Genomic DNA, 16,497 nt, shown 5'->3' with positions numbered 1-16,497 from the left:
TTCCCCAGAGAGTCGGCATCTGTGGCAGCGTCCGGGCACTACCGCAGTGGGCAGGGAGCAGGATGCGGCGCCGCCCCACCCCTGCCTCAGGACAGAGGCAGGACACGGGGAGCTGTCCCTGGTGCTGAAGGGAAACCCTGCAGCAGCCACGGCCCCTCCTGCATCCTTGCGGCAGGCGCCCTGCTGCCCTTGACTACGGAGGGCGGAACCCCCAGCACCTGAACGTTGTCAGATGCGGGTGGAACGCTCATTGTCTGAACGTTCCCGGGGCGGGGCGACTGGAACGTTCCGTGTCTGAACGTTCCAATGCTGGGACGGATCCGCAAGCGGGAGGGGTTGGTTCCCCCCCCCCACCTCATTGTTCTCCCATGCGGGGCAACTGCTTTTCTCCCCCTCGCCCAGTGGCTACTTTCTTGGGTGAGTCCTTCGCCTGCCCTGCTCTCACACCCAGGGGGGCTCAGTATTGGCCTTTCTGCAGGACGACCCCCGCCTAGGGTGCCCTCTATGTTGGCCGGGGAGACAGCTGTGTTCGAGGGAAAATATGCCTTGCTGCGCCTGTGACGCCCCTGGAGGCTCACCAAAGGCAGCTGAGCTTTGTAGCCCTCATGTATGGAGGGGAGGGGAGGTGGGAGGGTTAAAATGTATTTACCGTCCTGTCTGCTCTGACACCTTCAGGTGGAACCAGAGTGTAGCAGTCAGCGCATCCCCTTTGGCCCCTCCACACGGGCACATTGTCATCTCCCTCTAACTAGAGCTCAAATTTGGTAAAGCTACTTATATGGTCCCCCCACTCCCCTGACTGGAGTATCCAAGTAGCTCACCATTTTTCATAGATTGATCCTTACACCACCGCTGTGAGGCAGGGCAGTGCTATTATCCCTCAGTTTGCAGATGGGGAACTGAGGTACAAAGAGGTTGCCCAGGGTCACTCTGGAGGTCTATGACAAAGCAAAGAATTTAACCAGGGTCTCCCAAGTCCTGGGCTAACACCCTAACCACTGGACCATCCTGCCTTTCATAAAAACAAAAACACTTTTTTTTAAATTCACCTCCCATACACTGGTACTATTTTCTCTTCTTTGATTGATGATCAGATGCTAATTCCTTTTCTAATTGCACAGTCATTTCTTTTCCTTACTCTGTCCCCCTGCCTCCCTCCCCACCACTCTCATTTCAAATCGAGAGCTTGGTAGAAAGAAACTCTCAACATCTAGTCCTAATATTGAGGACAACCGGAACTCAGATAAGCATGTGCTTAAAGCTAAGCCCTTGCTTAAGTGCTCTGCTGAACTGAGGCCTGTGTGAATAAAGGTTACAGATCTGAATCCCAGAGAGCTCGATCCTGTGAAGTGCTCCATGCTCAATCCTGTGAAGTCCTCAACTCACATTTAAGTCAAGAGGAGCTCAGCAAATCATAAAACCAATTTGGCAAATATTTGCTCTTGCACTTTTGATCAGCCCACCTGCCCTGTGTCCACTGACTCTTTTCTGCTGTGACAACTTCTAACATTCCTAACCTCTGTGCAGCTTCAAAAAGCTGCCTTTTAAAACCAGAACAAAAACCCGCCAAGCTGCTACAAAATGTGGGTGCTGCTTTCTCCCATCTGTGGTGTTCCCTCTTCCCATCCCCTTGCCCCGAGTTACAGGGGCCTGAGGTGCAGAAAAAGCAATATTCAGTCCTGGACTAATGAAAAGTTTAAAAAGCAAATACCTTGTGAACCTGTAGGGCTAGAACTGCGTTCATTATCCCACCTGCTTGCTGCAAACCCTTCTTTCCAATGTATTCCATCAATTCTGTCCATTAGAAACACAGGGAAATATCAGGCTGAAATTATTAGCTATACAAAAGCCATTTCAGAGGTTTTAAAAAATGTATTAGTTATAATTTCCCTTTCTGTTCTAGGCCTGTGCAGTTAGACTCATAATACAAATGCAGCTTTGCTGTAATGAGGGAACGATATGAAAATCACTAATATATATTTTATAATCTCCTTAAACGACCACAGTTTTCTATAAACGAAAGGCTGTGGCATAAACAAAACATATGATGGGGTAGGTTAGACTCGGGCAAGAAGCATTACTAGCATTTGTGGAGAAAGACCTATGCTGATTTGAAAGTTGTTTAATAGGAGATGTTGTCACAGGATATATGTTAAGCAAAATTGTATGATGGGGTATGTTGTGGGGTGAAGACCAAAAAAGAACTGGGTGCATGGAGACAAAGAGGGTATGTCTACACTGCACACTAGGCCTTGGCTCTGACTCAGGTTTGAACCCAAACCCTCCTTCTGTCCACACACAGGTCCAAGCCCTGTCACTTTGCAGTGTGAACACACCTCAAGACACAGACCTGAGTCAGAAGGTCTGCGTAGTGCAGTTTGGACGAATTAGTATGGCTGAGAGCAGGGCCGGTGCAACCCATTAGGCAACCTAGGCGGTCACCTAGGGTGCTAGCATTTGGGGTGGGGCGGCATTTCGGGTCCTTTGGAGGCGACTGTGGCGGCCGGAACTTCGGCCGCCCCGGTCGTCGTCGTCATTTAGGCGGAGGGACCTGGGGCGGGGGGGGGGGGACTGCAGGGAGGGCTGCCTGCAGCAAGTAAGGGGGGGCGCGGCACGCAGGGGAACCGCTCCCCACCCCAGCTCACCTCTGCTCCACCTCCTCCCCTGAGCACACCGCCCCACTCTGCTTCTCTCCCTCCCAGGCTTGCGGCACCAAACAGCTGATTGGCGCTGCAAGTCTGAGACGCAGGAGAAGTGGAGCGGCGACGGCGTGCTCGGGGAGGAGGCGGAGCAGAGGTGAGCTGGGGAAGCGAGCTGCCATGGGGGGGGTGCCTCAGGGCGGAGGCGGGGGGAGCTGCCACGGGTGGGGGCACTTCAGGGCAGAGGGCTGCCACAGGGATTGGGAGGGGGTGCAAGGTGGAAGTTTTGCCTAGGGCGCGAAACATCCTTGCACCTGCCCTGGCTGAGAGACCTGGGTCCAGCATTTATAAGCCCAGATTTACAATGCCCTGTGGACAGAAGCATGGGCTTGGAAACACCAAGTCCATAGGCCCAGGTCCCACAGAGCTGGGTTTACAAAGCAGTGTAGATGGATTGACCAAGAGCTCCACCATACGGCTCACTTGGAACCCTGGGGGTTTGAATTTGAAGGCTAGTCCGTTGACTCCTCTGAGGAAAGGGAGCAGCACCCCAGACAGCGTGGGAGAGCTCGGCTGCAGTCACAAGGGGAAGCGCTGCTGGGCTTAGACAAGATTAGGCTGTCCCTACTGGAATAAGAGGAAGGAAGGGTACTGGACACCATTGTTACATTTACTCGGGTTAGTGTTTTGTCAAACCCAGAGGCCAGTGAGGTTGTCAATTGGTGGGTTTTGAAGAGTTCTGCAGGGCCCTTGAAACACAGTGAAGAAGAAAAGCAGCCGCAATCATCATATATTTGTAGGTGGGTGCCCTGAGCAGATCAGAGGGGTAAAGAGGCTGTGCTAGTGACCTGGGGACACCGCGGTTGAATGGTGTGTGCACCCAGGAAGGGGCAGGTCATTACAGCATTTTTTTGGGATGGGTCAAAATTCCCTCATGGTCAATCAGCGTGAATATTTGTCAGCTGGCAGCGACTATAGAGAGCTACTCTTTCACCCAGTGCTGGCTCCTTGCTGCAACCAGGTGCACTGACAAGGAGAGCACTATATTATTGGCAAAAATCAAATGCTAATGGAGTCGGTTTGACATCACATTCCTGATGACTCTATCCAGGATAGAGAGATGCGAGACGAGCAGTAGTGAGCAACAACATTGTGGACCATTAAGGATTTTGGTTGAGTATTAATTTGACTAGTGCATTGCTTTGCTACTCGGGAATAATGCAGCCATGCCAATAAAGTCTTTATACTAAACCTTTATGTAACGTGTACACACACAGATGCACACACAGACATTACTATTAATATTATAGCTTTGATTTGTGTCCGTCATTTGCAGAACAGCAAGTTATTTGTTTAATGTGGGTCTGGGATTCTCTCTATATAATAATCCTTCCCCTCTCCTTTTGTCTTCAGATAAATAATTCTCTAGTTATACAATAAAGGACAAAGATCAAGAAGGCATAAAGACAGCATGGCAGAAGCAGCCCAGTCGAAGGAAATCCTCTCGCAGTCTAGTATGGGAGGCAGGCAGGATTCAGGACCAAATGTTAGTCAGCTCAGAATTAAGAAAAATTCTGAGAAACAGAAGGAAATGAAAACCAGACTCACCCACTGGGTCACAAAACGACCAACATCAGGTATTGTGGGACAGAAACCAACCCAGAGGAGAAGTCTTTCAGACCTGGATTTAAGTACCCACAAGAGGTAATGCAACATGCCTTATCTGCTGCTCCTTGCATGCATTTATATTATCTCATTCTCTGAGGGTACATCTGCACTGCAGTGGAAAGGTGTAATTTCCAGCTTGAGCAGACATACCCACACTAGCTCAAAAAATAGGAGTGTGACTGCAGTGGAACAGGTTAGTCCACCCGAGTGCGTACTGAGGGTCTCCGATGGAATCAGACGCAGGTTGGCTAAACCCTCCGACGTCTTGCATCCCCGCAGCTGCACTTCTATTTTTTATGTGCTTGTTCAATCAGAGCTAGCGCTGGTTTGCCTGACCGATCTGGAAATTACACCTTCAGGGCCAGCATCGACATAGTGGTTAACATGCAGAAATCCCTATGGAACGAACATGTTAGTGTGCCCGGCTACTTTGAGAAAATGGCCTGGGACCAATGTCAGCCCTGTATTTCCCCGATACACTAGTTCCTGCAGTTTTCAGGTATTTGAGCACTCAGAAAAGTTCAGAATCCCTGCTGAAATGCCACCAAGTCCCCAGTTTTCAGATGGTGGCAACACCCAGTCGCTTCTCCTCTGGTCTGACTGCTGCAGTCTCATTTGCACTCCCCTGTGCTCAGGGACTTCCCTGCTAGTTAGATGCACCATCCTTCTTAAATCCCATCATGGCTGAGGCTTGAGCAGTGCCATGCACACTGGGGTGTCAGCAACGGGGAAGTGCTGGGGTGCAGGGAAGTCTGAATGGGGTCAGAGCAATGGGATTCAGTGAAGGACCTATTATGTCCTGTCACTGTCTTTTTTGCAGTGGCTATTTTTCTCTCATGTGGAGGGTGATTTGGGTCTAATTACCACTAGAGGAGGAGATGAGAGATGTGGTGGGTAGCCCTGCTGTCCCTTAGTTGGTACTTACATTCAGGCCAATACCAAATTTAGACCGCCGCTTATCTTAGTTGTGCAGTGAGGCCAGAACTCATTTACCTTCAAGCTCCCTAGAAGCCACCCCCAGCCTCATTGAGTCCTTCCACTTAGAAAACAGTATAATTGAAGTCTTGCGTTGGAAAGAATACCTTGTGGGTGCAGTGCTTTCAAGCCACGTCATTCATTGTTCTATAAATCACAGGGGGTGCTAATCAGATTGCTTACTCAGACTTCAGAAGAATAGCATGAAAGCCTCACAAAGCCCAAGCTGCAACACACAGACTTCACCTACAAAGGCAAAACTCATTGTTAAGATATCTAATCAAACAGCAACCTGGGTGCAGGGCCAGTGCAAGGATGTTTCGCGCCCTAGGCGAAACTTCCACCTTGCGCCCCCACCCTGAGGCGCCCCCCCCACGGCAGCTCCCCCCCTCCGCCCTGAGGCACACCCCTTGAGCTGCTCCCCATCCCCCACCCTCCATCCTGAGGTACCCCCCCCACCCCAGCTCACCATCGCTCCGCGCACAAGCACCCCAAGCACACCATCGCTGCTTCACTTCTCCCACCTCCCAGGCTTGCGGCGCCAATCAGCTTAGGCGCCACAAGCCTGGGAGGCGGGAGACGTGAAGCAGCCATGGCGTGCTCGGGGAGGAGGCGGGGCAGGGGTGAGGTGGGGCGAGGAGTTCCCCTGCGTGCCGCCCCCCGCCTTACTTGCTGCAGGCGGCCCTCCCCGCGCCCCCACTTCCCCAGCTCCCTCCACCTAAATGCCAGCGGCGACCAGGGTGGCCGAAGATTTGGCTGCCGCGGTTGCTGTCAAAGAAAATGGCGCCCCCCAAATCCTAGTGCCCTAGGAGACCACCTAGGTCGCCTAAATGGTTGCACTGGCCCTGCCTGGGTGAGCTGCTCAAGTTCCCCTCACTTATTTGTAATATTCATTTTTTAGAGGAAAACACTGGGCTATGTTTGTCCCTGGTGTAGGCTGACTGAAACCATTGGGTTACGACAGGGATTAATTTGGCTCATATATTAAAGAACTGGAAACATGTCTAGTTTCTCACACAGGATGGTTATACAAAACCGACAGAGTGGGTGGAGCAACCACTATGGTAGCCCACTGGGGTCTCACTCCAAGATACCTGCAGAATCCAGATGCTACAGTGCTCCCCCAAAGCCAACAATCAAACAAAACTCTGGAAGTGTAAGTACCTCCATAGAATATATACATATCAATCCTTTATTGCTGGAGAAAGCGTGTATTCGAATCTGAATTCCTCGAAGAACACCAGAACTATACAGCATTAGCAGCAGTGGTGCTAACCACATTCCCACCATCACTTCTTCACAGGTTTCCACCCTGTTGTGGTGGGACCATGTCTAGTGGGCATGAAGGTAGGTCAGTCTCCATGGCCCATTCTGTCTTTGGCCTCTGCAGGGATTGCCAACCAGGAGTCCTATTGTGCTAGGAGCTTTGTAATTAGGTGGTCAGCTGTTAACTAGGGATTGGACTAAGACCATCAAACCCATTTCATATAGCCCCTCAGATGGGAACAACTTTTGGTTCTTGCCTGCATGAGGAGGATTTGAACTGGTGACCTAGAGGTGAAGGTTTTCTTATCCCATTAATAATCTCTTGCGACAAATGCCTTCATTTTAACTTCAGAACACGGTATTGTTTGCAAGAGAAGTACAATTAAGAGCCTGCCACCAACAAACACTCTGTCCAACTTCCCTGAATTTGATTCTTCCTTTGTGTTTCATGGGAATTCATGTAATCTGGAAATACATTTGACCTTTTCTTACCCGTCTCTTTTCCTTTCTAACTGCAGGGAAAGCTGTACAGTCCTGTGACAAGAGGTGAAGACAGAAGTGTGGCCTACAGAAGGCACCACTCACAGCCATCACCAGCTCAAAGACACAGTGCTCTCGGCAGATTTGGGGAGAATAAGAGGTAATACACTCTCCTGGACACATTCTTAACTGATTGCCTTATAGGCTATAATGGAAGAATAGACCAATGGGCAAGTATTTATCTGAAGAGCAGCAGTTCTTTTCAGTTTTGTACCAATGTGCTATCTGTTAAATGCAGTTATGGTGACTGTAAAAAATAGCATCACATCAGATCTTCTTGCACATCTCTGAGGCATTGCCACTGAGTTCACTTAACAACAAAGAAGTTTTTACTCCTGTTAACCCTGCAGAGCAATTTTGGGAGAGGGAGCTGAATTCGTGTGAAGATTCCATCTGCGCTAGGCATGAAAATTGGGGTTCAGGTGGGGGTGAGGGCTCTGAGGTGGGGCCAGAAAAAAGGAGCTCAGGGTGCGGGAGTGGGCTCCAGGCTGGGGCAGAGGTGTGGGGGGCGAGGGCTTTGGCTGGTGGTGCAGGTTCTGGGGTGGGACTCAGGATGAAGGGTGTGGGGTGCAGGGGGTGCTCTGGGCTGGGACTGAGGGGTTTAGAGGGCAGGAGAGGGATCAGGGCTGGGGCAGAGGGTTGGGGCACAGGAGGGCTCGGGGGTTCAGGCTCTGGGCAGCACTTACCTCAAGCAGCTCGCAGAAGCAGTGGCATGTCCCTGCTCCGGCTCTGGAGTGGCCAGGCAGCTCTGTGCGCTGCCCCGTCCCCAGGTGCCACCCCTGCAGCTCTCATTGGCTGCACTTCCTGGCCAATGGGAAGTGCAGAGTCAGCACCTGTGGGTGGGGCAGCATGCAGAGCCCCCTGGCTGCCCCTAAATGTAGGAGCCCGAGGGGGGACATGCCACTGCTTCCAAGAGCCACGGTGCGCGGCGCGGCCCCCGACCCCGCTCCTCAGCAGGAACTTGAGGACTGGATTAAAATGGGCTGGCAGGCCAGACGTGGCCCACGGGCCGTAGTTTGCCCACCCCTGCCCTGGAACCCGCCCTGCTATTTTTTGAGTTGCTTTTCAGGGTAGAAGCACCCTTTAAGCTTTTGAAATAGTATTTTATATGTTCTTGATACAAACGCCACCCTTCCCCTTCAACCTTCACACCCTCGCATTGGGCACATGTAATCGCTATGATCTGAGTAGCAGGTAGAGAGTAGCATAGGTGAAAAGATTTGATACTCAGGTCTGGTCAGCTGCTTTTCTCACACCTGGACTTGAGAAGAGGTGAACACTTGGTCTAACTCTGATGCTTTCCCCGTCTTGTTTTCTGGGTAAAGGCTGACCCCTGAAGATCTGGAGAAGCAGCGATATCAAACCATTGCAGAATACCAGTTTATGACTCCAGGTAAGAAGTCCTTATCCTATAGGCAAGTGTCTTACAAGAAGTACGGTAGTTGATTCTTATGCAACATGTAACTTTCTCTTCCCATATCAGACAAGCTCTTCTAACCAGCACAGCAGGCTGTAATCATCCTTAAAAACTTTGCACCTAAGTGACATTACTACAATATTCTTAGTGTTTCCTTATATGGAATGCCATTGTATTATTATCAAGGGTAAAGCTCGAAAGTTTAAAGGCGATGCTGTAGGAGCACTGTGTTAAGATACTTGATTGCATTCCATGCTGCTGCACTGGAAATGAAGCTTTATATTCTATGCACCTTGTCAATAAGACACCTCTACCTGGCATTTAAAATTGTATTGTGCATTAATTAAGAAGCAAACAAATACACGCTTCTCTTTAGAACTTAGTCTCTCTCCTCCAGGAGTCCCAACAAGGGGCTCAGTTGTGAAGGTGGGGGTTTTGTGATGTGGTCATCATCAATCCACCTCCCTGCTGATTTCTCATAGGCCCCAAAGCAGATGATAAGAACTCATGACAATAGAAATCCAAGAGCTTTAGCCATTTTCAGTAGAAGGTACTGGATTCTCCAGCCTCTGAGCTTTCATTAGAACAAGTCTGTACAACATCCCTGGCTAGATTCCCTCAGCTTCAGTGGAGTTACCCCAGGAACAAACTGGACCCCATTTGGTTTTGAAGACGGCCTTTAGAACTTGAATGGTTGCACCATGCTTGTGAATCTGCCGACAGACTGAAACAATAGCACAAAGGTCTGTCCACACTATAGGGAAATGGTACTAGCCTGGTTTCTAAATGTGGTTTCTTCTAAGAAAGGAGAAAACATCTCAGCACTGGTCTCTCCAGCCTGTGTAGGACAGACCTAACTGTGTTAAGCAATTTAATCTGGGCACTAAGACAGTGTGCAAATGAGTTTCTAGCACAGAGGAACTATGCTAGGGAAGTGCAAAGCTGCTTACAACTGGGGTCAACCACAGTTCTCTAAGTCCTTCCCAATCTTGGCTTGACATGGTTTGCCCACTACTGTAGATGGACCCATACTATGCTCTTGGCCATGGCAGGCAGTCAGACTGACCCCAACAGAGCCAGGGGTTGGCCACACTTTGGTAATGAGTGCTGATCGTGCTCTGGCCCATCCTACATCACACTAGCAGGCAGACCATCTCCAGCTGCAGGTCAGAAAGGGACAGAGTGAAGTTGTGTTGATCACTCTGTCAACCATGTCTCCTTATCATGGTACAGATAATAGCATAGGCCAGGACTGTCTGGGGAACCAGAGCTGAGGGTGTACTAGCACCTTTGTGAGAAGGCTCAGGTGTAACATCTCCGGCTAACACAGTGGCTCTGTGTTGTAGATAGGGCTGGAGAGAAGTACAAACCTCCCATGTTTGTAGTGTTGACTGAAGATTAATGATCATTCACCACTTTTCTGCTGTTCCTGTTATCAGATACGTCCAGACTCCACAACTGTGCAGAGAGGTTGGATGCATCCACCTTGCTCTGCTGTTCCATTAATTGCAAAGGGCTCTTCATTGGCTTTACTTAGCCAATAGGAATAAGGCTGCAAGATTGGAATATGTGCATATTTGATCAGATGTTTTTAAATGACTCAAATCAAGGTTAGAAGGGGTGGGGGGAGCTGTGGGCCTTCACAAGGTCACCACCACCCCACCCCCATGTTGTATGCCAGGATGCAGTTTGCAGGACTTGGGAGGTGGTTTCAATGCACTTGGTTCAGTGGCAGTGAAGATGGGTGATTTCCATATGCCTGTTGACTGACACACTTGGGTTCTCAGTGATATCTGGCATCAACATCCCAGCACAGGGGGGAAGTGAAATGGAAAATAAGGTGGAGAACTCTGCAGCTTCGGGTGTGATCTCGAGACCGCAAAGGCAACAAATGGAAAATATTTGCTTCCTTGTTTGAAATTGCTTTGACTAAGGCTCTCGGGCAGAACCACTCATATTGATTATTGTACTTTCATTCCAGGAAAGACCTTTTACTATTGTACGAGGGAGAATGTGAAGCAGCATTTGCGCTCCATTTACCTAGCCCATCAGCCGGGTCAGAAGCCACCTAAATCAGCCCTTCAAGCAAACTGGCCTCCTGTTTGCTGCCAGGAGAAACACAGGACCCTCAGGTACGAGCCTTTGCTCTGGGTTTTAGAACCATGCTGTAAACACGGACCCAGCTACAAGGGTTTGGCCACATCGAGACCTGCTAGGTTAGCTCTTCTGTAGCGAAACGGGGACCCCTAATAACCCCACCAGCGCAGGCTGTAGTGCAAACAGGACTCAGGGGGTTCTACCACCAGAGTGTTTCCATCCCAGGCATTTTTTTAAACCACCCTCCTAGAAGAAGGTGATCAAGTTGCCTGAGCCCTGTCAACACTACACTTCCAGTGTTGGTACCACTGGGGGGGATTTTCAGGTCTAATTTTCCATGTGTAGATGAGACCCCAGTGTAGACAGGTCTAAATTGTGTTAGGAAACAACTTGAGCTGGAATCCTGCTTAAAGCAGAGCTTAGCCAGAACCAAAGCATTTGTTCCTCTTGTACTGAAATTACTGAGCTAAGTAACAGGTTACAACAGAAGCAGGTTTGCCTGCTGCTCAGACCACTACATTATCAGGCCTAGATCCAGCTCCGCCAAAGCCAAGGGAGTGGTTTTATTTACAAGGGAGAGCACATATTAACTCTCCAGGACTCTCTGCTGCGGACTCAGGTCTGTATCTTGAGGTGTGTCCACACTGCAAAGTGACAGGGCTTGAGGTGTGACACACAGCACACTGGAAATGATCTTTAGGTGTCTGAAAAGCCCCAAAGCAATTGTCCCAGCAAACTGCCCTAGAGAAGCGATCCAAATGACAATCCAGTGCTTCCCTCCCCATAGCTCTTATGCACAGCAACTCCCCACTTTGCTGGCCTCTGGCCTGACACATAAGGGTGTAATTTCCCTCCAGCCATCTGCATCACAATACGTCATATTTGCCCATGAGAGCTGTACTTTTCAGATGGGTCTATTCACAGGAGCAAGGGAGAACGCAGTGTTTGGCCAGCAAGCACATGTTTTCTAATGATCAGACTTGCGGAGCTGCATCCTAATACCGTCAAATTGCTGGTTCTCTTCCCCTTTTCATCCTTTGCATCACAGCCTGCTGGAGTCATTAATTCATAATAGTCCCAGGTGTCATTCTGAGGGATAACGTCAACGGGCTAGAGATTGCCTCTGGGCCTCCTCGGTGTCCTTTTGCTCCAGAGCATTCAAGGAGATGGATACGGCGACAGGGTCTATTTCAAATGAGTTATGGCCTCACCCTGAGTGGTTGCAGGTGCTCACTGTCTCTCAGAATTAAGCCCCTTATTGTAAATATTCCATCTGGTAGATGCATTGTGGTGAACCAGGGAGCATTTCTCACTGTACCATCAATGACCCTCAAGCATCTGAGTGGTGGAATCACACGTTAAAGCCAGGAGCGTCAGAAGGGCTCAGCACCCAGCTGGGTCCTAGATTGTCAGTGGGTGTTGAAGTCTTTCAAAAACATGATCCTTATTTAGGTGTCTAAATGGGAGCTGAGTGTGTTGAAAACCTGGCCTCAATGGGGGGTGCAGAGCTCTTGGGCCCAACTCTGCTCAGGCTGGATCTTTTTATACAAGTTTCATTGCATATTTTTTAAAGCCTTTTGTTCATGCCTAAAGATGCCAGCAGCACTGAGTCCAAGGAGGCTCCACTCAGCATGCCAGCTGGCTCCTTGCTGCCCAAGGTGCTGTGCTTCCTCGGGGCAGTTTTCTCCAACTCCTCCCTGGTATCCCTCTGTGGGAGAAAGAATATCAGGGCTGGAAGGGACCTCAGGAGGTCACCTAGTCCAACCGCCTGCTCAAAGCAGGACCAATCCCCAGACAGATTTTTACTGCAGTTCCCTAAATGGCCCCCTCAAGGATTGAATTTATAACCCTGGGTTTAGCAGACCAATGCTCAAACCACTGAGCTATCCCTCCCTCCAGCTCTGCACGCAAGAGATGCAATCAGCTCTGCTCAGTGGCTCCTGATGCTACTAATGGAACCCCTAAAGCTTTTGTGGGGGCGACTGCTGCTTCTCAGCTCCCAGCCCCTATGTTAAAACTAACTTGTATGCAAAGTTAGGGCGGTGTCCCACAGGATGAAAACAGCTTCCTGTCACGAATAAAGCAGGAGTAGAGGCACTGTTAGGGCATGCATCTCACAGAGGCAAAAGCACCCACTGATTTCAGAGTTTTATCCATTTATCAGAGTTTTATGACTGGGTCCTTTAAAGTGTAAACTTTAGGGCAGAGGAAAATGCCCCTGAAAGAGAGAGACAGAATTGTTTCTAAATTGTTTACAATGTTTCCCTAAAGATTTCTGCTGCATTAAGCTGGTTTCTCACTCAGGGCCCAGACCTGAGGTCCTTTCTGGAGCTGATGGGAAAATTTTCATTGAAGCAATTCTCCGTCAGATGCTAATGAGAGGAGCAGCTGTTTTCAGTATCCTAGGGAAATGGTTACTGACTAACACAAGTATATTGAAAAAAGCTACTCCTCTAATTATTACGCTGAAGCCTAGTTCCTCAAAGATATTTAGGCTCCTAACGTCCATCAATATCAATTGACGTTGAACCTAAATACCTTTGAGGATCTAGGCCTGAGTTCTTATCTTCTTTCCTTGTTCAATTGCCAAACTATTTCACTACCACACAAACAGGAAACACTTTGAGAAAATAAGATGTTTCACTTAGTACTAAGTAACTGCTGCCCTCAATGAATTTAGAAATAAAAAATAAATTCAAATATTTCAGCGACTAGATTTGTCATAATATGGCAAATCATGTTGTAGTAGAACAAATCAATAGTGGTAGGACATAGTATGACACATTATGTCCTATCAGGATATAACTTTATATCATATGTCATTATGCCGCCCTGCTGCTAACAGAGCATGAAATAGTTGTATATTCCTTTTATGTTTACACTAAAAACAACAAAACCAAGTTCAAACCAAAACATTCATTTTGAAATGAAATTTCTATATTTTTCTGGAATGCAACTTTCAGAACGTCCCTTTCACAGGAAACGTGGAGAAAACTGGTTTTCGTTCCGATTCAGACGAAGAACAAATTTTGAAATAGTGACGTTTCTTACGAAACGGAAATACCAAGTTTCAATCAGACAAAACTCCCCTTGACTTGCAGATTATGTCCCAGCTGAGAGGGATTTTTTTTTTTAAACCAGTGAATCAGTCTGATTGGCAGCAAAAAATCCACTCAGGGTTTTCCTTTCTGAACCTCAGGTGGCCGTGTGTTTTCTCGGGAGGTCATGCTAACTGCTGTCCTATTGTGTGTGTTTTCCTTTACAACTAGGAGAAATCCACTCACTGGTGCCACCGGTGAGTTTCTGGGAGACGTCTCCAGCCTGTGCACATCCCCCATGCCACATGGCATGATGGAGCTAGCACACAAGGTCAGCAAGTTAGCGCTTGTCAGCGAAAGAATGCGTGTACATGAAGAGAACTCCCCCAAGAGGAGAGCAGAGAATCGAAGCCATGTGCCGCTGCAGCCAAACACTGAAAAACCCATCCTCTCAGCCAATGAGCTCCAACCAAGCAGTGCAACGGAAGGAAAGGAAAGCAAGGAAGGGCAGGCCGTGGAACAGGAATTCAACGTGAATACATTGCCCCAAGGTTCTGGTATAAAGACGCTACAGGCTTTAAAAGCTGTTCAAGAAATAATCAACAAGGGAAGAGGGGGATCAGGAAGGGTTCACACTGTTACCGCTCTGAAAAAGAAACCTGACACTGGAAATAGCCAGGCTCTGAAGAACATCGTAGGGCGCAGTTTTAGCCAGGACTCAGCAGATAGAAAGGATACGGCTGAAGACTTATTGAACCTCCCACAAAGCAGCAACTGTAAAGACACTGGGGTAGCTCATGACAGCAAGGACAGTGCCATCATCATCCCCACACTTGATTGTCCACTCACGCCAGATGAGAGCACAGACATGGACTTGCTACCCAATGTGCATTCAAGCAACTCTAAGCTTGCTGAATCTCCAGCAGGGGAGAAGGGTCAGGCGTCTCATCCCAGAACAGTAAGACCCAGTGACCTGTCTTTTACCTCACTATGGGAAAAACCTTCTGGTGTTCTCAAACACTGCATCTCCATGGAGAAGGGCAGATGCAGCACTCATAGGCTCTTAGGAACCCTGCAAGGACCCTTGGACCCAGAGAATGAAAAGGATGCGTTCTGTAGTATGGACAGTCTTTCTGTTCCCTTCCAAAGGAAGTGCCTGGGAACAGAAGTCCTCTTTTCATTGTCCGACGATGATGATGATGATGAGTAGAAGGAAGAGAGATGGGAACCAGTGACAAATACTTCAGCTGGGCCCCAGAAGCTGTTCGTACTGACTGAGGGGGAAGTGGAAAGCTTGCTTTAAAGAAAATGGAAGTATTGGAAGCTAAGTATCTTTGAGAATAGAAACGTTGTCACTCGTTATTAACTCTTCTTACCAAGCCTTGTGCTAGTGTATTTCCAAACTTGTTCGTCACAGATTGACTCTTAAAGAATTTAAGATGAACCATGGGGTGGGGGGAGGAGAGAGGGGGGAAGCATTTTGTTGGAATCTGAAACTATCTGAGGTCATTGCCACTTGCTTTTAGACTTGTACGTATGACAAAATAAACGGTCTGATTCTCAGTTACTGCACTTAGGCAGAGAAGGTGGCTTTAAGCCATCGTTAGGTTTCCTGTATCCAGCCTTCGGTGTAAATTAATGCAGCCTCAGAGCTGCCCTAACTTAAGCTGTGCTTCCCAATGGCCCCCCCTCCCCATGGGTACTGGAGAAAGACAGCTGTAGTGCAGCGCATTTTGGCTGTGCCTCTGACACACCCTTGGTCAGTTCCCTGTGTCATGGGGCCATTGTGGAGTGGTTACAGAGTTCTTGCTCCTCCAGTTACCAGAGTGGACCAGTAGGTTTGCAGAGGGAGCTTAAAAAACACATGTACCTCCCAGTCACACAACAGACATGAGCAGGGATGGTGGAGAGCTCACATACAGGCTCTGCACTGGCTTTAAGTCCCCTTTATTCTGCCAGAGGAGCATAATAGGGCTGCAGTGTAATGGAGAATTGGGCCCAGAATTCTTTAACAACCAACATTTGTCCCAAAGTTATTCCAAGGCTCCACTTGTGCAAAGCCATTGTGCATGCATGAAATGTGCTGAATAACAGCCTCCAAAGACCTTCTTTACATATAATAGGCATCCGTGAATGAATTGACAAATGCTTTGTTAAGACCATATGATTTTGTGGTAGCAAAGCAAGTGGGGAATTGTCTTCTTTCCTTTGAGCATGCTAATGATAGTGTTTAAACCCAAACATGGGGTGTTGCATTGCTTTAGAAGCAGTTTCCATTATTGTTTTTGACATGTAACATTTAGCTTGTGCTCACAATCATGGAGAGAACTGGGTTTTGGAAGGCAATTGTCTAGCAATGTTACACAGCCAGCCTCAACACATACACATCTCACTGGCTGAAATCAAAACCAAGCAGCCATCATCCCTTCTGTGGGTATCGGGTCTCTAAAAGGAGGCAAACGATAATCCAAAGGGCTAAAAGCTGCTCTGAAGGAGTTTACCAGTGCAGCAGTGCCATTGTGTAGAGGTTCACAGATTCCAAGGCCAGAAAGGACCATTGGGATCATCAAGTCAGATCTACATAACACCGGTCAGAGAACTTCCCCCAAGTAATTTCTGTATGAACTAGACCAGGGGTTCTCAAACTGGGGGTCGGGACACCTCAGAGGGTCATGAGGTTATTACATAAGGGGGTCGTGAGCTGTCAGCCTCCACCCCAAATCCTGCTTTGCCTCCAGCATTTATAATGGTGTTAAGTATGTAAAAAAATGTTTTTAATGTATAAGGGGAGGTTGCACACAGAGGCTTGCTGTGTGAAAGGGGTCACCAGTACAAAAGTTTGAGAATCACTGAACTA

At 48.5% G+C, this 16,497-nt stretch overlaps 1 protein-coding gene across 1 annotated transcript; it reads left to right on the top strand.

The window, feature by feature from the left end:
* The first annotated feature begins 298 nt into the window (after positions 1-298).
* LOC123352366 lies at positions 299-15,098 on the top strand. Its single transcript, XM_044992345.1, has 7 exons — positions 299-417; positions 4,053-4,343; positions 6,303-6,438; positions 7,067-7,188; positions 8,414-8,481; positions 10,487-10,637; positions 13,872-15,098. Exons 2-7 carry the CDS (start codon positions 4,111-4,113, stop codon positions 14,848-14,850), a joined length of 1,689 nt encoding a protein of 562 aa, XP_044848280.1. The 5' UTR covers positions 299-417; positions 4,053-4,110; the 3' UTR covers positions 14,851-15,098.
* The last annotated feature ends 1,399 nt before the right edge of the window (positions 15,099-16,497 follow it).

This window comes from Mauremys mutica, chromosome 18 (assembly GCF_020497125.1).
Source record: "Mauremys mutica isolate MM-2020 ecotype Southern chromosome 18, ASM2049712v1, whole genome shotgun sequence".
NCBI lineage: Eukaryota > Metazoa > Chordata > Testudines > Geoemydidae > Mauremys > Mauremys mutica.
The sequence above is the reverse complement of the archived record's forward strand: the minus strand, read 5'-3'. Positions and strand labels throughout refer to the sequence as shown.